The 25,627-nt window shown below is 41.5% G+C and overlaps 1 protein-coding gene across 1 annotated transcript in view; it reads right to left on the reverse strand.

Moving 5' to 3' along the window:
• LOC111216607 (zinc finger protein GLIS2-like) overlaps positions 1 to 19,172 on the reverse strand; it is a 29,465-nt gene extending 10,293 nt beyond the window's left edge. Inside the window, exons 1-3 of the mRNA XM_022738183.1 lie at positions 18,720 to 19,172; positions 1,549 to 1,737; positions 262 to 455 (exon numbers count right to left, since the gene is read on the reverse strand). Coding sequence (XP_022593904.1) covers positions 262 to 455; positions 1,549 to 1,714 — 360 coding nt within the window. The 5' untranslated portion in view covers positions 1,715 to 1,737; positions 18,720 to 19,172. The remainder of the gene's footprint in view (positions 1 to 261; positions 456 to 1,548; positions 1,738 to 18,719) is intronic.
• Between the last annotated feature and the right edge of the window lie 6,455 nt (positions 19,173 to 25,627).

Below are 25,627 nucleotides of genomic sequence, written 5' to 3' on the forward strand. Positions count from 1 at the left end.
AGTGGTTTTGTGAAACACGTCACAGGTCTCCTTGTTATCACATCGTCAAGCCAAGAGGTGGTTAGGCTCTGTGCTGAGTGGGAATCAAAATCAAATCTAAAAATCCACTTTAAAACCGGCAAATGACAAACTGTATCGATTACTATCAAACCTGATAGTGACGCACATGAGCAAAATACAAAGTTTGCACAAAATAACTATGATTGGATGATGAATGTCACATTGAAGCAGTCGTGTCATTGCATGAACTCTCGGACTCACCCGCGAGAATAGATGTGGCTGAGGGCTGCTGCTGCTGTGAGGCGACTCCAGGGGTGAAGAAGGGGAGGGGGAGGAGGGGGAGGAAGGCGACGGGGAGAGGGACGAGGCGTGGCGGGAGGACGGGGACAGGCTGAGGTCCATAGCCGGAGGAGTGAAGCAGGACCCGGGTCGTTCATGAGGGGAAGACTGGGAATCTGTAGTGGAGGTTAAAACAGAGTTATAATGGGATTTCTTTATGTGTCCCATATTGTATAAAGTGAGACTTCCATGTCTTTTTTCATTATTGATCAGGTCTAGGTTCTGTATTAATACTGTGAGAGTATCAAAGCGCTCAGTCCACAGAGAAACGCACACAGCCTGTATTCAGACACTGAGTCTAAAAATGAGCTGTCAGCACTTCTGTAACTTTGTGATGTCACAACAAAGATGTCACCGCCCTCAGCCATGCCTGAAGCCCCGCCCACCTGACCCCACCATCCAACCTTGTAGGAATTGGTTTCTCTGAGTGTTTACCTCAGAGAGGAGATGTAAAACTACACTGAGATGGTTTTTGGCTCCACAAGTATACCTTCTTATGGATCAACACTTCAAATAAAACACTGGAAAAATGTAAAATATGGGACCTTTAAAAGTTGCTCTCATTTTAACCAACACTGTGCAGCTTGCCTTTACATTAAAACAACATGGATGGATGATGACAACCCCTTCAAAATTCCACATAGTCAATTGATTTGATGCTAAAATAAAGAATAGTGATTAATATTGCTTCACGTGCACAGTTTTCTAGTTCAGCCCATTTTGCTGTTGGGCATGTTGGTGTCCCTGAGCCTCTATTTGGGAACATCAGCAGAGTTACATGTGGGTACACAGAACCAGAGAACATCACAGATAATATTAAACAAGAAAACACAGACACTGCAAAGCCTGCACACTATCAGAAATTTCAAGTATGATGTTAGTTAAACAGAACATTCAGACTGTTACAGAAGCCATGTTGTGGTTTTTCTTTGAGGTCGCTTCATGTCAGTGTCACGCTCCTCTTGTTAAGAGCCACACTCTCAAATCTGGGGACAATGTATGTCTGTTTGAGGAGAGAGATCTACCATTCATTGGATTTACAATATTAAGTTACTGGGAAAGTGAGAACAGATAATGCAATAGTATAATAAACGGATTATCACAGTGACAGTCTGCACTGCAACATGACGTTAGCAAAGGCATGTGCTTGTAGATCAGAAGGGGGGGGGGCGGAGAGTTTGCCAAAAATATGTTCTTGAACAACGTTACCTGGGGAGGAGGGTGGTGAAGGAAAGGTTGTACATAGCAGGCGTGGTCGTGTGGTGCTAAGAGGGGCACAGATAGAGGAAGGACAAGCCCTCTTTCCTAATCTCACTGGACCGTCTGTCCGTCCGGAGGGAAGCTTCAAGTCCAGCGGCTCGTCCAGCGACAGCATGGCTGCTGGTTACTGCTGCCCACCTGGGGAGAGACAACCAGGTTCACAGGATCCTTCTCTGACTCCATGTGCCAAGTATCACAAATAACATTCATCATAAATATCATTGGATCTTTAACTTCTTCTCCCTCGAGTATGGCAAAACTTGTAGCTTTCAGTGTCTTTTTGACTTTTAATTTTTGTTTGTTGTTGGATTGATGCTTAAAACCGGCATTCATTTATCTTTTTGGCCACTTGGCAGCACTGCAACAAGTTATGAACACAACAGAGATATATCTTCACCTCATAAAGTTTATAGGGGTTGTTAGCAAACCGCTGCTCAGTCACACATCTAACAGACACAGAGCAACATTAATACTTCAATTTATAATCATTATTCACTCTCTTTCACTCTGCCAGTCGGCCAACTAATAAGGTTACTATCCGGCTCGTTGGTTTAGTCACTAACTTTGTCTCCTTTATCTCGAGATAATAAAGCTCTGTTATCATATCGAGATAATGAAATATAAAAAATATTTGTGAGCATGGCTTTTGTAGGTTTCTGTACTGCTCATAAGATCAACACTTCTGCTTCTGTAAAGCTTCTGCTAGCTCTTTATTACATTTGTCTACAGTGGAGTACAATAAAAATTGAAAATATCTTTTTCACTTAGGGGGACAGCTCTCTGTTTGTCAAAAATCTCAAACGTTCACAAACAGGATGGTTAATCATTCAGTGACTCAATTCATCTCACTGAACCTTTTCGAAGGGCTCTGATGCAGAGGACTGGAAGCTTTTAGGAGTTTGCGAACCCTTTTCTTTTTGCTGTATGACTCCCATAATCCTCACATGCTCTCTCTCCCTCTCTCTCTCTCTCTCTCTCTCCCTGACAGAGATCCACAGGTGTCTTGTGGGTGTTAACCACTGCAGGAAGTCCCCTCCTGCACTCACAGTGGACCGAGACAAGTCTGACCCGTTGGATAAGACACACGTCTGCTACCTGGGAACCAAAACAACCGCACGGACTGTCTCTCTCAGTGGGACATTGACCAGTCGGGTAAATAAAATGGTTTTGCATCAATCTGCCACTGACATCAGTGAAAAGCAGGGGAATATCTGAGGTGATGGCAAATCAGTGCGACTGTGTAAGAAACACCACATTAAAATGTTCTCCATAAAAATGTCTACTTTACACTTTAATAGACAGCTCAACTATAATTTCAGCTGTCTGCTTTTCTAAAAATAAGTTTTGAATTATTGTGAAATCATTCCAGCAACATTAGTCACAGCTACAGTCAGATCTTTTGACACACTACTAAAGCGGTTTAAATACTGTATTGTGGCTCCCAGTGAGTGAAGCGTATTAAGGAGGGAAACAGCCAGTGTATTTTTGGCAGTAAACAAAAAATAAATCAGTTAGAGTGGAGTGGCTGCTTAACATCAGTTCAAAGTAGACAGACTCTGACTTCCTTGAACCAACACATTTTGATTGATACAGCTCACTAGAGTTTAGATTGAAATATTTTTGTATTCGTATAGATTTTAGTTTTTATAAACCGGATTTCTTAGCACATTCCACTTACTTCTTACATGTACCTGTCACACCTTTAACCCTCACACACACCTGTACCCCCATAAAACAGGAAGGCAGGAACCTAAACCACCCTGAGGCAGGGGCACATAGATAAACCATTTAAATGTTACGCACAACCAAAAATACTGATAATGAAACAGTAACTATTGGAGTAATAATAAAATTAAAACTTAAGTCAGCAGTCCAACGGTCAAATAAACAAATAAATTGCACTGCGGTTACTGCACTACTGCTGCTGCGTTATCAATATTTATCTGATTTTATCTAACTCTGACCACATTAAACTGTACACATTGTCTCTTTACACTGGACATAATATAAAAGTGCTTGGTGTTTATAATTTATACAACAAAACCCTTATACTGTACATACTGTCTATTAGCTCTGTTCATACTGTACATACTTACATGACAAACACTGACATCATGTGGTCATCACAGATATATACATACATATATATATATATATGTATATACATATCCCAACCAGTTAATTAATTATTCCTGTACAGTAGTTTATCTTAAACATCTCTATATACACTTTTGCTACTGCAATGTCTGATTAGATGCTAAACTGTATTTTGTTATTCACTGACAATAAAGTTTTATCTGATGTAATCTAATACAGTGATATATTATTCAATATATCACACATAAATTAATTATGGTATTGGTGTTTAAGTAACCAAAGTAAACCAAAATATTATATGTTACACTTAAATATAAAGAATGTATGTCGCAGTAGGAATCCATGACGGCTGAATTTCTTTTAGTCGCTTCAGTTTCAGGGTCCTGGCACCGTCACGTCTTACTGGGACCTTGAATGCAGCAGAGCGATCCTTAATATTATTAGTAACACATGTGCTTTTCCCTCTATGAAGAGTCAAAATGTCTGCTGTGACAAAGGCCTATCATGATGTATCAAATAATCAGTCAGTAGCTGAGTGAGCTGGGAACGAAAGCGAGAGATATAACCAATGATCTGCTTTGCATGTGACCCATAACGCCAGTGAACTTTCCTCGGTCTGTACATTTTACTTTCACAGCTATGCACAAAGTTTTAAGAGTGTGTTTACTTTCTTAAAATATAAAGATTAAAATCTGTGGAGTGTCCTTGTAAAACATTCTGTTGAAAATATAGACCAGCTTTACTCCTTTTAGATTTAGCTGTAGACCAGCGTTAGTCCACGAGGGTCAAATGCTGTGTCGGGAATTTCAGTTGTTGCTGTGTTCGTGAGGGAGAAACCTCTGAGAAGCATTATGATGTGGGTTTGTTATTGTGATCCTCTACATTTCTGTGGTCCGCCTTCACTGACGGGCCGAAGGAGATTTCGCAGTAGTTTTCCACCCATCGCGGTATGATACTCTGGATGAAGCATGAGACAAAAAGCTACTCTGGTCCATGACTCAACTCGTAAGGTCCTGTTAGACCGAATGACTCAAGATCCAGATATCTGCTTCAAAGGAAAAAAAAAAAAATCTCACAGGAGGAAACCAAAGGCGGAAAACTCTGCAGTGAAATGGACCAAACCTGCAGGGAAATGCTTGACAGCTGCTGGGAAAGTTGACACAGCACACGCACGTGTTTTTCAGTAACACCCTGCGTCTCATTCACACTGTTACAAAATTTTTACACCTGAGACCTGCCCAGAACTTCCTCAGTCATCTGTTAGTCTAATATCTATCCAGTTTACCATCACTCACTCACTTTTTTGTAAATCTAGACTTCTTAAAATTGCAGAACACCGCTGCTGAAGACGAGAGCCTCGACTGATACACTGACACAGCTCATATTTTCCACCAATTTGTCCAATCTGCCTACGTTACATCATCATATGACTTCAAAAGACAGGAAGAAAGGAAGCCAATAAGTAACAAGAAATTATAGAACAGAAATGTCAAATATATGTCAGGTAATTTAGAAATGGGGTTGATATTAAATAGCTTGTCTGCCAGAAAGCATTTTTCAGCTGTAAAATGTTTTGATTTGTGCATATCTTGGTCATTATTCTTTAATAACCCAATTAAAAATATCCTTTAGGCCAACCTTGAGAACTTGTTCTGAAGATCATACTGTACATTACACTCGGATGGAGAAGCTGTAAGGCTAACACAACCGTTAAAGACATGGTTTGACAGTCTGGGAAATACTTATGCTTAATCGCTCTCGTGAAGAGAGTTAAATGAAAAGAGCGATAATGTGAGGTTGCTAGGAAATCACAGCTTATCATTTTTACATCTGTTTGTGTTCGACATTAAATTAACAAGACACTTGCGTTAATTTGTGAGTTTTAGAGGTGCTAGTAGCTGTAATTTAAAACTTTGGACTAGCTATTTAAGCTAATCGTCTCCTGGGTCCAGCTACAAACTAAACCAGCTACTAAACAGGGTGGCATCGACTTTCTCATCTAACTCTCAGCAAGAAAGCAAATCAACATATTTTTCAAATGTGAAACTATTCAATTAACCTTAGTCTGGAAAAAAAAAAAAGGCTTGCGGACTTTTCACTTTCTCTTGAAACCCTACACACACAGCACAGGCATGTTTTCAGGTGTCTGTTTTTCTAGACAGTAGTTATACTGTATATTTAGCGTTTGCCTCCAGCGGACCTCCTAAATGGCGCCAGACGTGGGCTGCAAGTAGATTTGTGACAAAACTGCAAAACCTCCATTGGGTGTCTCGCTATATAGCTCTTTAATGATAGCTGGCAGCAAGAGCATTCTTAATTTATTTTCACTGACTGGATTCAAACCGGCAACTTTCCAGCTACATGTACACCTCTTTAACTTCTAAACTTGCTGTCACCACAAATTCTTCCACAATCACCGACAGGATCCCCCGACATAATATGAGGCAGAGGCTAAACCACAATGAAGTCAGTGTTTAGGTCCTTCTGCCGGCCTGCCAGCTACCTCACCACACTGGTTTCACATTCCACGGCAACCTCGCTGACTTCTCTCACACACACACACACACACACACACACACTCTGCTATTTGGAGGTATTGTGAAGGCACGCACATACAGGACCATATGTATCCAGGCACGCATGCAGACTGAAATCACACCAGACATGCGCAAGAATCATAACCACACGTGAGCCCCCCCCCCACCCCCACCACCACCACAACCACCTCCAGCAGCTCCTCCCCCTCTTTTCCCTCAATGACCTGCGTTTGGGCAGCATGCCCGGACCCTCTTATGGATCCCCTACTGCCTAGCAAAACACATACTCTGACTGTTCACACACTTGCACACAGTCACATATAGTGACACACACACACGTTTGTCCGTCTATACTTGTGAGGACCGTCTGTGGAAAAAATGCACTCCTTAGCCCCTAAAATTAATCATCTCAACTACACGCCTAGCCCCTACCCTTACCCAAAGCCTAACCTTAAAACCAAATCTTAACCGTCAATCTGTTCTTTGAAGTGGCGAAGACCAATCAAAACATCCCTACAATCCAGAACTGTCCTCACAACGCCGCTACACTGAAATGAGTCCTCACCAAGATAGCAATACAAGTCCACACACAAAAACATAAGCAGCACAGAGCATGTGCATGTGCTTATATACGTTTGGTAACACCCATATTCTGAGGTCTGCAGCTTCTTGGTGCACTTACACAACAGATTACACATGCACACTTGTACATGCAAATAAACCTCAATTTACACTTAAAAGCATTTCAACATTTGCAGATAATAACTTACAACAACACGCTTGTATGTAAACTGGTTCACACATACTTCACAAACTGTGTTGGTGATGCCTCCATGCGTCCTTAGCGTGCACAGTTTACACATGCGTATACACATGCAACATGCGAATACACACCAAACCTCAATTAGAAAAATGATAGTTTCTCATAGAAACACACAAGAAACTAAAATGTCTTTCACACAATTATATGTAAATCAGTACAGACACATACACAGAGCGACTGTCCCTTGGGTGCACGTACATACACTAATACACACACAGTTTTTCCTCCTCTCACAGGAAACCTTTGCTTCCACAGCGCCCTGGTCTGGCCTCTTCCTCCCTGTTTTTTTTCTTTTACTCCTGTCTCTCTTTACTTCCCTCCCTCTCACTCCTTCCTGTGGTTTTCCTCTCCCAGTCCTCCAGCAGAGCATACCTCTCCCGTTCTCCTCCCCTCTCCTCGGCCCTCTGCACCTCCCACTCCTTTTTCTTCTCTCTCATTTTTTATTCTCCAGTGCATTTTTGAACTCCCTTTTCCATTTTTCATGTCCACTTCTTGCCATTCTATCATAGCAGATTTGTTAAGATTTGTGGATCTATGTGTTATGACACATCATTTTCATTTTCTCCTCATTCTGTTGTTTATCTTCCTCTTCTAAACACACAACACATCTGATAAATTCAAGAAAAATCTAAAGTGTAAAATATAGGAGACAGAATCTCAAGTTTCTCAAATCTAGAGAAGGATTGGAGAAAGAAAAGTTGGTTTTAAAAGTTGGTATTTCAGGGTATTTCAGGGAAGGGGATTTCAGTGTTTGATGTGTAAGCAGAGAAACTTCTAGAAAAAGGGAGGAGCGCCACAAGACAGTCCATCACTCCAGGAATGATGCCAGTCCTTGTTTTTTTTTTAGGGGTTACATCCTTTGATCTTTCCATCCTACGTCCTTATAAGGTATTATGCAATGCTGCTGCAACAGCAACGATGGCAGGAGACTTTGTTTTTGTGACTCGGAGGCATACAGACGCAGGAGGAGAGAGACTGAATGTGAAGGGCTGTGATTGCAGTCATGGGAAATGTCTGCAATTGGCTGAAAGTGGACACCTGCTTCAACAGCAGTGGACAAAAGCAAAGAGTGGTTTGCAATGAGAACAAAAAAGGGGTTCTGAGGACACAGACATGGGATGAGAATAATGGAGAAAACAACAGGGGGGTTCCTCTTACCACACAGTCTGTGGTGAAATGGAGACAACAAGAAAAACTTGAAGGCAAGAAGTTTTTTTTTTTTTAAGTGGAAAACAAACAAGAGTTCTTCTTTTTCTTATTGACGTCAAAAAGTTTTTTTCAAATGACACAATACTGTATGTTTTTGACTGTTTTCAAGAACCCCAGCCGATGAACATCATCCAGAACACTAATGACCGTATCGCGTTTCAAACTCAAGTCACAAAAACACAACCACTGCCACTGCACTTAGGTGGTTTCTGCCGCCACGGCAGCAAAAAGGAAATTTACTGTCAGTGTTCACAACTTGTGTATGTGTTGAACCACTGCTTTATGTGATGTCAGCTGTGATTCACAGCACGTTCTTTATGCCAGCATTCAGGAGGGTGAATTTTCCTCAGGACGAGAAAAAACGCAGCATCATATGGGGAGACAGGCGGTGAAAGCGGGCAACAACAGGGAGGGAAGCTGTGGGAGTCAGACGTGGGTTCCACCCTTTCCTCTCCTCACACTTTTCCCATTATTTGCCTCAGTATTATCCTCCCTCTCCCTCTCTCTCTCTCTCTCTCTCATTCTCTCTCTCTCTCTCTTGCGTCTCGGCAGCGCTAAGTGATGCAACTCTGCAGAGCCAGTCTGCAATCGCCACCAGTAGAGCCTGCACTGTCTCTCGCGCTGACACTGGCGTCTTCACCACTTAGAAGGGGAGTGGTGGCGGCTGTCAAGGGAGGAGGAACGGGGGAGTAATCACTCAAAACAGGGATTATTTAGTTCTTCACTTGAAAAAAAAAATGCTCTTTCCAGACTCTCTGTACATTGCTAAACTCATTTTAAATCACAGCAAGCATCGGTTTAACAATGTTAGTTGATTTTTTTTTTAAGAGAATAAAGACACAATTGGCTCCTTGGCTCTATCAAAACTGGACTCCTAACGTTTAACACTTGTCACATGCATGACCAATAATTTAACAATGACATTTACTAAAATGAAACTTACGCAACAGAAATAATGTGGTATGAAATTCAACAACACACATGTGGGGTTGTTTCTGTGGAGGTGTTGAGTTCAAACCCACCTCCTCTCTCAAACCGACGCCTAACGATTTCGCATGTCAACATCCAATTAGCTTGAACTGAAAGAGGCGGGTCAACTTGTGACCTGAAGTGAATGCATCTCACCCCCTACCTCACAGAAATCAATGGGGAGCAAACTCCAGTGTGAATGCACCTAAAGACTAAGACCCTTCAGCCAGGGCTTAGTACAGCCGCAGTCCAAAAAAGTCTGAACAGAGAATTTCTTACTTTCTCACTACCGTTGACAACAATGTCCCTGGAAGTTCATGTCTTTGTAGTGGTACACACCTGACATGAACTGAAAAGGGATGATGTTATAATCAACAGTTAAAAATGTCCTTAAAGCTGCGTACAACTTTATTACAGTGTGTTATAAACTATTTATGAAATGTTTGTCTACTGCTCACAAATGCTAAATAGTCGGACAAGCTATTATATTTTACTGTTTGACACAGGCTAAAGTAAGTACTACAAATTATACACAGTTATTCGACTGCCCTGCCATTGTCATAACAACATAAGTTTGTATGGAACAATATTAAATGCTAAAAGCACAGTGAGAGGCGGTGATACATTTATTGAATCATTTTTTATTTGTTGGAGAATTTTTTTTAATGTCTTAAGTGATGTTTAAAATTAAACTTTTTTTCTGTGGAATATGTTAACACTAAATTATTTTCGGTTTAGTTTTGGTATTATTTCTTCCTCTAGTCTAGTTTTTTTTTTTCCAATAGACCAGAATGCAGTGCAGCCTTGACACATTCTCCGTGAGAGGCAGAGCTCCATTTTTCATGACTGCAAAAACTGTTGTATTTCCTGTCCACAGTTACAGAGTGGAACAAGTTCAGACACAATCTCTGGGTTGTTGAACACCATGTTGGAAAAAGTGGAAACTCTAGCCACAGTGCACGAAGCAGTTCAGCACAAATCGTTGAATTATACTTTTTTTTTTTCTTTTTCTGCAAAATACTGGTAACTCCTGCAATTAACTGAGTGTATGGAGATGGAAAAACTACCTTTACAAATGTTGCAAACAGAGAGTAAGGATAATAGAAAGAAGTCAATGGAGTTCATTCTTAGAGAAACAGTGGACAGAAAACAAATATCTGGAGAAAGATGGGAGCTGTACGAATGGAAAGGAAATCAGCTGGGGCTGTAATAACGGATAAACCCACCTCATCCCAGTTCATCCCTCTGAAGCTCAAAGATGAACTTAACCATGTATAGTCATAATATACAAACTTCAAGATGATACCAGTTTGGAGCAAGTTTTGTTTGGATCATCTTCCTCCCTGGCTGCTTCCTTCACGGCGGACTATGAAGTTTACTAGTTTTAATCATTTTCTCATAGAGGGAAGCTATACGGAAAACTTTTTCTTTACAGAATGAGAGCTAATTGTACTTATTTACATATTTTAAAGCTGCGCTAATCAGTATTATTATATTAACAATGGATCAAAGGACTATGTGTAACACGAAAGGGGTCGACAGAGAGAGAGAGAGTCGTCACCTGCTCTGCATTTGCCCTCAGCTCTGTGGAGCATTTTATCATCTTTCAGCTTGTTGTTTTGGTTTAACTTCACTGCTGTGGTTGCAATAGTGTTGTTTTCAGCCAGAACGCTTTGTTAAACCCACTGCAGGCTATATAAGCCCACCGCCAAACAGCAGACACATCAGGTTAGTGACTAGAGCTGGATAATAGAGCTTCAGCCACCGTTACGTTCACAAGACAAGAGGTTATAATACGCCGTCTGAGCAGCGCTACGACTTCAGGGCAGATTGGAGGCTACAGTGACAGGCCAGAGCTAACTGGTTAGCATGCTAACTTCAGTAGCAGAATAGACATGATAGAGACAAGAGCTAACATTGGCGTTGCTGGAGACGCTGACTGTGTAGCAAAACTTACAAATAGCTCCTTTAAAGTTTCTCTCCAGTCGGTTCAACACATGGTTAAGTCTGTTTAATCATTTGGTAACATCAAGCAGAACCACTCTTGTTGGTTGACTGCAGTTTAATATACTCAGTGTGTTGATTTAGATCAGTTATTTAACTGTTGACCAAATCTTTTTTCAGTCTCCTTTTAAATGAGTCTAACAGACGTCTGCCCACCAATCGCAAACTGCTATTTTCAGTGGCTTGGAGTGAAAGTCGATGTCATACAGAAGTTTTACTTCAAAAATCACATAAATCATTACATTTGTGAAAGTATATTTAGAGTTTAATATCACAGCCTCCCTGAGAGGCACAAACTCAAACACTGGTTGTGTATATAGTCAAGGACAAGAAGATGGCACTGACACTGAGCAGATCGCAGCAATTACACCTCGGGGAGGGGGATGGGGGTGGGGGCGTATGTTTATTTCTGTTGTTGAATCCTTGTTTTTAAGATGTTTTGTTTGAGCTTCTGAATTAAGACATGTGTGTATCTTACTGTCTCATTTCTCCCACCACGACTTTCTCTCTCCTAATCTTTTTTCTTGCATAATAGTAGATCTCCCACTCTCCGCTTTGTCTCTCTTCATTTATTTCTCTCCCTATACCTTCTCCTCACTCGTAACCCCCACCCATAATCCCTTGCACCACCTCCATCCAACCGTTTGGCAGCGGGACAAGGTCAACACAGAAACCTCTTCACTTCTCTTCTCTGCTTTCCCTCCCTGTAATTCCTCACCATCAGCCAGCGGAGCAACAGATCCCCCCCCCCCCCTCCACGATCCTTTCATCCACCGACGCCCTCGGAGGACTGAGGGAAAGAGAAAGACTAAAGATGGAGAGGAGGGTGAAGAAGAGGTCCATGGGATGAGTGCAGATATTCTGGGTTGTGTTGAAAGTATGAAGACGGAAAGGAAGAAAGAGGGAAGGAACAATAGGAAATGAAAGACAGAGAAAGGAAGGAGGGGAGTTGGTGAAGAGAGACAGAAAGACTGAGGGAGAAAAGTGTTTTTAACCTCCGATGACAGATGAGGCCAAGATCAGTCTGTATCCCAGAAATCAAACTCTTTTCCTCTCTCTCCCTCTCTCTCTGTCATTTTCCTTCTCTTTCTGTCTGTTCTGTCTTTCTCCTTCTTTATGTCTTTCTTTTTCCTTTCTTTCTCTCTCTACGTCCCTCTTTCATTCCCTCAGCTCTGTCATCCAGACCTAAAACACACAAACACATGCGCCTCACATTCCTACGTGCAGAGCAGATTCACCCAATTTGTTTCCACTGTGTGTGTGTATGCATGCATGTGTGTGTGTGTGTGTGTGTGTGTGTGTGTTTGTGTGTGTGTGTGTGTGTGTGTATGTGTGCGCGTGCCAAGTCAGTAAATAATAACCAATCCCAGCTGTACTGTAGGCCGTTCCTCTCATTCTCAGTGGGGAAACAAAGAGGGAGAGAAAGGGAAAAGGGCTCCATCAAATAACAGAGTAATGAGCTGGAAAAAAGTCAGCGGAGAGTTAAGCAGGAAGAATCAATAACATTTTAATGCTAACAGGCATTATGAGGCCTGTAGAACTGGTATTCAATGGTCTCTGTGTATAGGAGTTACATGCCATTTGAAAAAAAAAAAAAAATCCAATTTGTACTCATTTCTACTGCGGTTTCAGGGTCAAACCACCTTAAAGCTTTTCCATCCTGCCAGCAAGCACTTGTGAGGGCGAGGAAAAGCTGCTACACAGGTAAATAAACGCTGCAGTTTCCTTCAAAAGTCTTCAAAACAATGAATCACTGAGTTAAACCTACCCGCCAATTTCACCCTGATTTCTGTGGATTTGCGTCAAGTAGCTCGGCGTATGTGGGTCTGAATCTTAACAAAACAGAGTATGGTCTTTGCACCTTAAGGGTGAGAAAAGAGTTGATGAAAGGAAGGGATTAGGAGAGAACAGACACTGTGAAAAGTGAACAACATAATTGAAGCAAGAGAGACAGGTGGACAGGAAGGGAATAAGTATAGAAAAAAGTGCATCATTCAATATATTATTCAATATATCTAAATACTGACATCTTACTGCGAGGACCTACAGCAGTTACACCAGTTAGCCTCTAAGATGAATCAAGTGTTTTCAACCAAACCATGTGGCAGATGGTAAACAAAGAAAAAAAAACATAGGCAGTGGACATAAAAAACAAAAAAAAAAACCTCAAACGTGGTCATCGAATGTAATTCAGGGTTTTCCAGAATTGCCTAATATTGACTTCTTCGTCTGGAAATGATGTTGCAACTAACTCAACGAGCTGTTGCGCCACCAATCTTCCAGCACCACCTACAGTATTTTGCGAGGATGTTATTAATATCACTATTTCACTTGCACGGTATTCCGTTATTTAAATTGTAAGTCATTTCTGTCCATTATATATCACCAAGTGGAGAATAGTGCTGAAAAAATTCAACAGAAATCCAATACAATACAATGATTCCAGTGTCTGGAGGATTTTCTGCGTCTCTGGGAAACTGTGAGGGGCAGGTTTCTATTGACTAGATGATCAATTGATTATTTGAAGAAACAACCATCTGATTACATGTGATCCGTTAGCTGCAGCTAAAAACTATAGAGGCGGGCGGCAAAGCAATGGTTCAGCATCATCAAAGCAGCCAGGAAATAAGCCAACACTCGGTCCATTGTAGTCGACATCTATGGACCATTTCTGCCCGTTTCTGATCCTACGCCCATCTGCCATGCCACTTGATCCCTCTTTACAATCATTATTCCCAACTTTGCCAAGACATACTTTTTTCTTTGCTCCTGATTCACTCCCTCTCTGTGTCAGGCCTTTTTCATTTGCCTCCTTCCTCAAATACAGACCGAAAAGAAAGAGAAGAAAGAGAGAGAGAGAGAGAGAGAGGCAGCGAGTGGAAGGGAGGGGAGAGGAGAATAAGAAGGGGGGAGAGAGAGGGGTGAAGGGGGAGTGATGGAGGGGGGTGCTGGGGTGGGGTTTGCGGAATTTGGTCTATGTTTGGTTTGGAAGGGAAGGCCCCGGCGCTGGGCTCTCAGGAGGATAACGGAAAAGAGAGGGAGAAGAAAGGGAGGTTTATGGATGTGTGTGTACCCTCACAGGTGGTCGGCACATACTGATGGGGTGGGGGGTGGTGGTGGTGGGGGAGGTGGGGGGGGGGTTCTTTTTGTGTGTGTGCATGTCTGTGTGTTTACTGAACTGTGTCGGCATGTTGGCAAAGTTAATGCTATCTGTGCTCAAAGCATGTGTGTACATTTGTCTGTTTATTTGCAGATGTTGGCACAGATGCATGTGAGCTTTTGGCATGTAGGAATCAGAGGAGGAAGACAGAGAGAGGAGGTGAATAAGACATTCCTCAGATGGAGGAGGAGGGGAGGGGGGGGGGGGAGAGATGCAGGGAGCCAGTGGTTAGTTAGTGGTTAGAAACTAAGAGGAGAAAAATGAATGTCTGGTCCAGGGCTGGGCCCAAAAACGATACCACAGCCAGCGAGCGAGCCAGAGGAGAGGAGAGGGGAGGGGAGGGGAGGGGAGAGGAGAGGAGAGGAGAGGAGAGGAGAGGAGAAAATAAAGTCGAAACGAGTTATGTAGAAGAGGAGAACCAGGGGAGGCCTCCTCCTCCTCCACCACCACCACCAGCACCAGCACCAGCACCACCTCCCACCCTCCTCCCATATGAGGCCTGCTAACTCCTGCCTGTGCCGCAGGGGAGAAAGAGGGGGAGTGGAGCTTTTATAGCTGGGCTGAACCCGCTGAACCCATCATGTACAAACAGCAGGGAAAGTAGGGAGACAACAGAGGGCCGAACCCAGCAGCCACACGGGGGGCTTCAGTGGGGGGCGTGGGGTGGGTGGGGTGGGTGGGGGTCCAGGTTGGGAGCACAGGATGGCTGGAGGTACGAGGAGGAAGAAGAGGAAGAGGAGGGTCATCACAGGTCCCCCTCTACTGCCCTTTCAGTTGCATACCAGCAGTTTGGGTTTTCTTTTTCTTTCTTTCTTTCTTTCTTTCTTTCTTTCTTTCTTTCTTTCTTTCTTTCTTTCATTTACTTTACCTTCTTCTTTCTTTGGATACCTCACCTTATTTTATTTTGCCTTCGTTCTCCTTGTTCTCCTCTTTCCTTCTTTCTTTTTCCCTTCCTCCTCCTCTTTTTTCTTCCTGGATTCTGTCCTTCATGCTTTCTTGCTGCCATTGTTTCCTTCACTTTTTTCTTTCTTTTTTGCCAATTTTTCTTTTATCTTTTCCTTATTATCCCATTTGCCATTCTTTTTTTCCTTCACTTCTTTTTCATGTTTCTTGATCACTTCTTTCATATCATATTCAATCCTATCTGCTGTCACTTTTTTTTTAACCATTCCTTGCTTCCTTCATTCCTTTTGCCATTTTTCCTCCTTTACTTTTTTCTTCCACATTCTTCCTCCTTATATTTTACTTTCTCCCAATCTTTGCTTTCTTTCATTTACATTTCTCTTTTTTCTTCTATTATTCTCCCTCTTTACATCGTCTTTGCTTCTCTCCTTCTTCCCATCATTCATTTGTTCTTCTATTGTTTACCTCCTTTGCTTTTTTATTTACTTATACTCCACTTTGTTACTCTCTTTTTTTTCTTCTTCTTCTTTCACTTTTTCAGGCATTTTACGTCTCTACTCCAGAATCCAGATGACAGTCGATTCCAACTGGGGACACTGCAGCTGGGTGTCACTGTAAAAACCTCTCAGTCACCAGGTCGCCGTTCATCCCTACCTCTCTTCCTTCCCCCCTCAACTTTCTTTTTACTTTGTTTTGCCTCTTTTATTTCTTGGACTACCTCTTCTTCACCCATTTCTTTCTTTCTGTAACATTTTTCTTTCGCCTTTTCTTCATTTTTTCACTTTATTCGCACTCTCATTCCACTGTTCTTATTTCCCCCATGCCCTTCAATCATTCTTCCTTTCTTCCTTCCTTCCTTTCTACATACACACTATTCTAACACTCTCTCACATACACACACACACACACACACACACACACACACACACACACACACACACACACTTACTTTCACATACAGTATGCCATATGTATGAGCAGCCTCCCACCCTGCAGCAGACAGTGTGGGTGGAGAGGGGGCTGCTAAGCAGACGCACCCAACAACAACAGGAAAGGAGTTTGCTTGGCTCTGGGCCTTTTCTAAAATCCATCCATGAGCGTCGCTCCAACCTTTAGAGAACAGCATGATGCAACAAGCCTGCAACCTGCACATCACTGCCATCGCATGAAAACCTCATATTCTGAAAAACTCCTCGCCCCGACCACCATGATGCATCACAGAAAAATCAGTAAGGAGTTTAAGTGGTGCTAGTGCGCTCATGGGTGACTCCCCAAAGCCTGCCCTGCCTCTTGGGAACCCGTGGAGTTTAGGTTTAAGTGAAAGCATGAAAATCAGTGCAGCTGGAGTTTCGGAAGTTTTTCTAATGCAGAGGCGTATCATCCTATAGGGAGGATGAGGAGTCATGATTGGTGTCACGGGGGCAGATGACTTGTGGGATGTTATGACCCAAACTGCTGGGAGGAAAACAAGGGAAGCAAAGGTCTTGTCTCCACCCTTCTCCACTTGGTCCACGTGGTCAGAATGGCCATGTCATACTCAAAGGTCCCAGTTTGGATCAGAGCAAGATATACAAACTAAAACACTGTCCATTAATGCCAGATCCTGATACCTGAACAACAAAATAGGTTGTCTGTAAGTGCAAAATATCCCAATATGGGAACTGAACAGCATCTGAAACCACTTCTCCACACACTTTTATTATTTTGCGCCTGAACTTTTTTTTTTTTTTTTTACTTTTCGTTACCTTCAATCCAACAAAAACTATACTCAGCAACTGGCCAGGTGTGCTGAGGTGAGAAAGTACATTAGGCAAGATTTGACCTTTTCTCCCAACCTCTCTTGTACAACTCCTATTACTTTTCTTGTATACAACTGACTACGACACTATAAATGCCTCCGAATGTGCCATTATCCCCATTTTTATGTTTCATTGCATCTCTACCTCTGTAACAACAAGCTTTTCTGTCTTCACACAGACTAGTTTATTTGAAGCAAAATGAAATGTATTTTCTGCTTCATTGTTCATTCTTCATCATATAAATTGTTTTAATCCAAGAACAAATATATAATTCTGTCACTTTGCAGGTGAGGACTATGTACAAGCCATATATATTCCTTCTTGTAATCAACACTGCCAGTATTTCATCATGTCTGCAGATATCTGGTCTTAATGTTTAAGTTTGTGACAAAAATGACTGATTATCAGTTAAAATCAACATAGTGTTTTCACCAAGCAGAAATACATGTTAGGAGAATAACGGAGGGCCCAGGATAGAACCCTGAGGAACTCCATATCTGAGATGAGCTAGAGGAAGAGGAGAATAGAACTAGGGTTGCAAATAACAATTATTTTCATTATCAATGAATCAGTTGCTTATTTTCTCAACCGATTCTTTTGTCCATAAAATGTCAGAGAATAAATTTCCAAAATCCAAGGTGAGGTCTTCAAATGTTTTAGTCCAAAACTGTTGATATTGATAAAAGATTTTTTAGTTTTTTAGTTACTATTACTTTAGTTACTATTATATAAGAAAAACAAAAGCAGCAAATTCTCACATTTTAGAAGCTAGAACGAGCAAATATTTTTTTTTATTTTCAACAATAAACAAAATATCAGAATTATTGCAGATTGACTTTCTTTTAAATGACTAATTAATTAATTAAATAATTGACTTATTTTAGTTTAAATGTAACACAACTGATTTACATGAGAATAATTCTATACATGCAATCATCTTCTACACACACAGAGGGGCAATATCATATCAGGAGTTATCTGTTAACTGAAGTTATCTACAGTTACAGTTTTGTCTTTGCAGCAGGTTTATAAGTAGAATTACAGAGGGCCAAGGAAAGACACTTGGGGAACACCAAATATTGAAAAGATTTACACTACTATTGCATTTTAATTTTGTGGAAAAATAACTCTTTTGTCAACTTGTGCCCACCATTGACACTAGGATATGTTCAAAAGTAAAGGTACATCAAGCATTCATTATTTTTTAGTGGTTGTGGACCTAAACACTTGCACACAGATTCACTCAGATTACAGCTTTTTCTACAATTCACCAATGCACACGCATACACAACATACACCATGTAGCATAAAACTACATATTCAAAACAGTCTGACACCTTTTGGACCCCATCTCCAACAGACTTGTATATGAAAATGTAAATTCCTATAGCATTTGTAATAGGATTTTATATAAAGGTTAAAATTATTAAGTCCCCACTGTAAATTCTAACATGGCCTGGTGATGTCATAGTAGATGTAAGAAAACTGAGAGCAACGTCAAACTCATGCCTGAGCAGCACCGACACATTAGGAACAGTAATATGAGTAGCAATAGAGGAACATAAAGGACTGATAGGATAAAGAGGACAAGCCAGCGGTTGAGTCTCGTTAGCATTTACCGTATAACAGCCTGTAGACAGTCAAACAGCCTCCTCTGCTCCCTGTAGTCTGCCTGAAGATGCTTTCGAGCCTCCAATAAACACAACTGAGGACACAGTTTACCAAAAATCAAGCGAGTTTGTCCGGCGTTTCCCGTACCATCTTCGATAAAATCATCAATTGACACCGGCTGGTTTCAAAATAAAAGAAATCGGTACAGTGAAAGCAAATCCTCCCACAGGGGATCGTTCAAGAGGGGGAAAAAATGCCTGTTTCGAGAGGTCAGTTTTCAGATCGAAAACCTTGTCCTGTGAATAGTTTTCTCTCAAAATGAAACTGACGTAAGCTAAAAAAAAAAAATTACTACTGAGGGGGTGGGGGGGGAACTAAATGTCAGTCGCACGTGAGGGTGTAGGCTGCGATGTGAATGTCAAACCCGCCGCACAAAGGTAGAGGTTCTCCTGGAGGCGCATCGCTCGGTTGCGACGCTGGTCAACTGAGCTGCCGGAGCGGCGGAGAGGAGGGAAGAGGCTGTCTGAGTGGGAGTGAGAGAGAGGGGTGGGGGGGTGGAGAGACACTGGGAGAGAATGAGCGAGAGAGAGAGAGAGAGGTGGAGAGACACTGGGAAAGTGGAAGAGAGAGAGAGAGAGAGAGAAATGCCAGAATAGAGATCCAACCTCCAGCTGTTGACTCTCACGATAGTCTGAACTTGTGTGTGTGTGTGTGTGTGTGTGTGTGTGTGTGTGTGTGTGTGTGTGTGTGTGTGTGTGTGTGTGTGTGTGTGTGTGTGTGTGTTTGTGTGTGTGTGTTTAAAGTTTAAAGAGTACAGTAGGTTCACATTTTTTCAAGTCTGCCTTGGACAATATACTCACACACTCCCTATGCCCTAAAGAGTTATGAGTTACAGAGTTATGAGTTGTAATAAAAAAAGAAAAAACTCCAATTACTACCTCTAAATGCATTTAAAAGTTCTGCTGAAGTAGCTAAAACATCAAGCTTCAACGTCAAGTGTGTATCTTTTTTAGTTACAACCCTTTTAAGATCTTTAAAACGTGAGTATTGCTTTAAGACAGACTTGAAAAAATGTGAAAAACTCCCACACAGGTGTTTTCACTTACTCTGGCTGATTAGCCAACAGGTGGAGGTTTGGTGGAGCAATGCTGGGAATTATGTGAGGTTATCAGTACTCAGACCTTTTACTTAAGTCATATAACAAAGTAAAAACATTCCAGTCCTGCATTCAAAACTCTACATGAAGTATTATCGGCTAAACGTAAAAGTACTTGGTCCCTGTGACTCATATATTACCAGACTGTTAATGCATTAATTTGTAAGCATTTTAATGGTGTAGCTAGTTTATCAACTGTATATTTACTTAGTAGTTAGTTGAGTCCAGTGGCTTCGAGGGTCAGGTCTGTCAAAAGGCTAATAAGATAAATGTGAGAGGTCCTGGGATGGGATAAGGGAGCAGAAAAAAGTCTTTGCTTTTTTTGTGTGAAATATTGGATCTCATTGGGTCTCAAATTGTTATGTAAGTCATGTAAAAAGTTTAGAGGGTAAATCTCTCCTTGGTGGAGCTGCTAACAACTCACTGTCGCAATATTTTCTACAATGATCATTGAATAGACTTCAAATTGTAAGTTCCCACATAAAACCACTAGATGGAGACAATGAACATCATTAGACAGCAGCAGGACTAAACGTAAGGGGTTCAGTGCAATCAGAGGTATACATTAGGTATAAACATTATGTTTAAAAAAAGAGAATTATCAGCAGTGAAAACTCCACCACACCACCAATCTTTGTTTTTGTTTGTTTTTTTTATTTAATTTATTTTTCACACCAAAACTTACAAATTATTTACTTATGCACTCACTTGCAATGACTTTAAAATGCATACGTTTAACACATAATACTCAAAGGGGTCTGAATACCTTCTGAATGTATAGTTCAAAAGCAAATATAAGGGTAACCATACAGGACTATTAAAAGCTCGAGTTTCCTCTTCACAGGTTTAGCTCTGATCGAAAAACAAAACCACAAACACTTCTATTGCTGACAGCCGTATAGCTCATGCTGCAACACCTGAACTTTAACACATCTCTGAGGAACAAACACTGCTGTCCAAGACTACATATTGCAACACAATACACAATGTACATGTGTATAAAAAAGTATCACAATAAATAGCCTCATTACCAAAAACAATAATGACATCAAGAGGAAGGAAGTGAGGTTTAGAGCTGCATGTCGTTTGTTCACCTCCACTGATCCACTGTCCATTCTGTTTTGTTTGTTCCAAGTAAACTCATGTCGATTTTGACCAAAAGTTTTTTGGAATAATAAGTTAATACAATCTGTGTTCTGATTAGAAGCTGAGTGACTACAACAGCCATGTTGCTGACTGGAATTAGACGTACGTTCGTGGTTTTCGTCCTGTACATCTCAGGTATGGATGTCTGTTCATTTTATATCAATTATATATTACTATTAATAGTAAATTGTAAGCAGATATACGGTTTATGTGATACATGAGAAGTAAAGGTCTACTGTAAAATCTAAACAAAAGAACAAACAGAGAAAATTATCATATTTTGTGAAAAAATTACAGTACTTTTTTTTTTTTTAAAAAGCTGTGGAAATAAACTTATAAAACTATTTATATATAATTGTTTCTGTAGTCATTTATATAGAAAGACTCGTATTTATCCAAATGTTTTGTGATGAAAGCTTCTGCCAAAGGAATTTGGGGACAAGAAAGCAGAATCTGTGCTTTAAAAGGTTCATCAGTGAATCTACCCTGCTCATCAGAACATCCCACTTCCAGCATGAACTGGTACACTGCACACTTGGATGAATATGAAATTGTTCAGAATAAGCTCTCGCCAGATGGAAATCGTGTGACATACAACATGTCGGAGGAGAGTAACTTCACTCTGACGATCAGTGATCTGAGAGAGAGTGATGAACATGTTTACTGCTGCAGAGAGCACACAGACAAACCAGAGCGCTGCTGGTCCGGTGGAACGAAGCTCCAAGTTGCAGGTACGCTGTCTGTCAGTTACTCATTATAGCTCACAAGTAACATTAGGATATGAACATTAACCATATATACTGTCATCTCAGACCTGCAGGTAAAGGTGATTCCTGCCACAGAGGAAACGTCAGTGACACTGATGTGTAGCACCAGCTGTCCTCTGACTGAAAACCCTGCAGCCTACATCTGGTACAAGAACAGAAAGCTTCTCTATCAGGACTGGTCTCCCTGGTACCAAGAACTGGTCAGCAGCGAGGAAACAGTCAGATACTCCTGTGCTATCAAAGGCTACGAGGAACACAGAGCCCCTGAAGTCTCTGTGGGTGAGTCACAACATTTAGCTCCTCATCAAATTACAAAATGTTTGGCTGAACTTCTGAAAACTGTGACCATGTTCACCAATAAAAATACTGAATCTCATTGTGTTTGTCCAGATTCGGTCACGTCCACCTGCTTCAGCGTGACTTATGCCAAAGGGAGAATGTGTTCTTATCAGCAGAAATCAGAGGATGAGCCCTGCTCCATCACATATCCCAGAGGTGAAGTTTCCTACACACTCCACAAACACACCTCCAGTAGCCCCTCCCCCCCCTACTGCTTCTGACAATGTAATCGTTCAAAACTGTCAATCAAGCATGCCAACTTCATGCAGCAGTTGGCCAAGTACATGGATGAGATAATTACTACTCCCAACAAAAGTCACACCTTGGCTCTGTTCAGACATGGCATCAACATGTGTCTTCAGTCATCCAATCACAAGTTGTCAGCTCTAAGTACGTCAGTTCACACTTGGCTTTAAAATACATCTACACATGCGTCTAGAGTGACCACATGTGATCGGATCTCACTTCCCTGCCAGTGTCAATGTGTTTGTGATAGAGAGAGAGAGAGAGAGAGAGCAGGAAAAGGAGGGGTTGATCAAATCAATGTCCTGTGCACAGCTCTACAGTGAAATGAAGTTTTAGCCATTTGAAATAGTTAAATATTTTCAAGTCATTATGAAACTGTGGCGGGACTAAGACTGGGGCAGAGGATGTCAGTAGAGTAGGCGGTCCTTCAATGTGGCCCAGGAACGCATCACACTACTGAGAGGATGTGGCCACGTGTGGCCCAGACCACCTCCGAATGGAGTCTGAGTGATCAGATCTCAAATGCTTCCTCAGTTGTGTCTTGGGTGTGTTCACACTTGTACTCAGAGCCGTTCGCTTCTGATCCGATCACCCGAGACAGATCTACAAGACACCGGGAAGCTAGATTATTATTATTATTATTATTATTATTATTATTGTTGTTGTTGTTCACATTGTTCTATCTTTGCTTTATTAAAAACAATGAAAAAAAAGATTTTTCCTCAATTCCCATTACACTTACACACATTCTGCATTTTGTGCCCATCATCTCTCCACAGAAGTACGTGTTCAAATGCAGAGAGCAGCAGAGGGATATGTTGTACTGCAGTGTACCACCAGCTGTCCCCTGTCTGACCCTCAAACTGCCTATAGGTGGTACCAAGGTGGAAACACACTCATACACTCTGAGAGTCAACTACTTACAGTTTCCCGCTTTTATGATAAAAGATTATCCTGTGCTGTAAAAGGCCATGAAGATCTGCTCTCCGCCGCCGTCTGTGAGTATGGACTTATGGTCTGTTACAACTAACAAATTCTGACATTTTCATTTCTGTTCATACCGTATTCCTAATTAAGTTTGTTTATTAAACACAGTCTGTTATGTTACAGTTACACATGGATTAAACAGTGGAAAATTTAAAAAAATATTTTATTGTGGAAGTTAAATGAATATTTATCCGTTCTGCCACAATCACTCAGTTCATGGTCGTTGTTGTCAGTTAATAATCAGATTCAAGCATTGACCGTAATCATCTACTTCTGAGTTCCTCCTCTGTCTTTCAGGTGTTGAGGATAAGAGCTGCTGGAGTGTGAGTTACGTCAGCAGGAGGATCTGTGCTCTGCAGGGCTCCTCGGTGAACATCTCAAGTCAGTACTCGTACCTCCGCAACCAGCAGCCTACGTTTAAATATTGGTTTAAACTCAAGGAAAGTGGTGAGGAGGACGCTCAAAACGGGATTGAGGCTGGAGGTCATGTGGTGTATCATGACAGCATGAAGAATAACCACATCATGAGTATTAAAGAGCTGAGGAAGAGGGACTCAGCAGAATACACACTGAGACTCCGAGCAGGTCATGGAGGACAGAAACGGCTTGATGCACCTGGAGTGACTTTGGTTGTCACAGGTAATTTGCTCGTCCAAAACATGTTGCACCTAAGGTTTTGTCAAAATCTGACCAATTATCTAAGAGATGTCTTTTTTTTTTTTTTTTTTTTATATTTTTTATCTTAATAGTTAAATTATGGCTCACCTTCAGAGCCATGTCTTTCAGGATGGGTCTCAAGATGTCAGTCTGTCAGTCAGTTGGTCAGCCACTCCACCACTTTGGTCCAGACTGAAATATCTCAACAGCTACTGGAAGGCCAAGTTTTATTTTGGTCTGCCATCAAGTAACTCACAGAATTCACTGACGACAGCTGATATAACAGCTAGAAATGAGAGGCTGCTGCCTGAGTGTCTTTTACACTGCTCTAAGCTATAGAGAGAGAGAGAGAGAGAGAGAGAGAGAGAGAGAGAGAGAGAGAAGAGAGAGAGAGAGAGAGGAGAGAGACTTGTTACCATTGGAAATGAGCAAATTTCCAGTGTATTTGTTCAACTGGGGTTAATGAACAGTGTGACCAGATCATTTTTCACATTCACACACACTAATTTTCATTTGCATACGCAGCAAAATTGCCACACTGCAGAGCCCAGCTGTCATTAGGGAGAGGGTCTTTATTTTAGCCGCTAAAAATGCCTGGACTGGCCCCGATAGGATCAGCTTGAGATAACTCTAATTAAAATGTGTTCCTGATTGCAGGCCAGTTTCAAACTTCTCATAAAAGCGTCTCTTTTACACCTAGTGAGCATTGTGACGCATCTTTCAGGCCTGACAGTGACAATGACTCCCTCTGCAGTGGTGACAGAGGGCCAGAGAGTCACACTCACCTGCGGGACCAGCTGTCCTCTCCCTGAAGACTCAAACTACATTTGGTACTTGAACAGACGACCTCTGACCCCGCCAGAGACCCAACAAAAACACCTGGTTCTGGACCCAGTCAGCAGTCACCATGCAGGAAACTACTCCTGTGCTGTTAAAACCCACGAACGCATCAGCTCATATGAAAAGACCCTCACTGTTCAGGGTGGGCATGGCTTATGATATTATTAATATTAGATATTAGAAGCACTTTTGCATATGAAACTCACATCTTAACTGGAAATAACATACTGTGTACAATTCCCTGTCTCCTTTTGTATTCTCCTAAAGTTTAGCAAACACAAATCTTGCATCCATCTCTCTCCAGCTCTCTGGAATTTGATGGCAATCATTAATGCAGTAAGACTGACTGTTGCAGCGCTGCTCCCGATTCCTCTACTTGTCTTCCACCTGTGGTTGAGGTAAAAGTCTTGACAGCCTTCAATTTACATCCTTTCACTTTTACCAACTTCTTATTACTGACGTGATGGGTGTCTTTTTAATATCACTTATTAGTATTTTATGACCAAAATGTATCTAGGAAGAAGAAAAACCTGAACCTCCACCGCTGAGCCCTGATGACAAAGGTGAAAGGTGAGTACAGAATCTTAAAAGCTACAAACTGACATGTTTTCTTCTGTCAATCTCTCTGTTTACACTACTCTGCAGATTGACTTGCAATTTGAGAACAGCTCAGGCCCGGCCATGAATCCCGCAACTGCAGCGCAGAGGAAACTGGAGCAGCAGAAGACAGTAATGTCTACTTGCGTTTTGGGAACCGACACACGGCGTTTTACACGCT

Source organism: Seriola dumerili, unplaced genomic scaffold, assembly GCF_002260705.1.
Source record: "Seriola dumerili isolate Sdu_G_001 unplaced genomic scaffold, Sdu_1.0 BDQW01000035.1, whole genome shotgun sequence".
In the NCBI taxonomy this organism is placed as follows: Eukaryota; Metazoa; Chordata; class Actinopteri; order Carangiformes; family Carangidae; genus Seriola; species Seriola dumerili.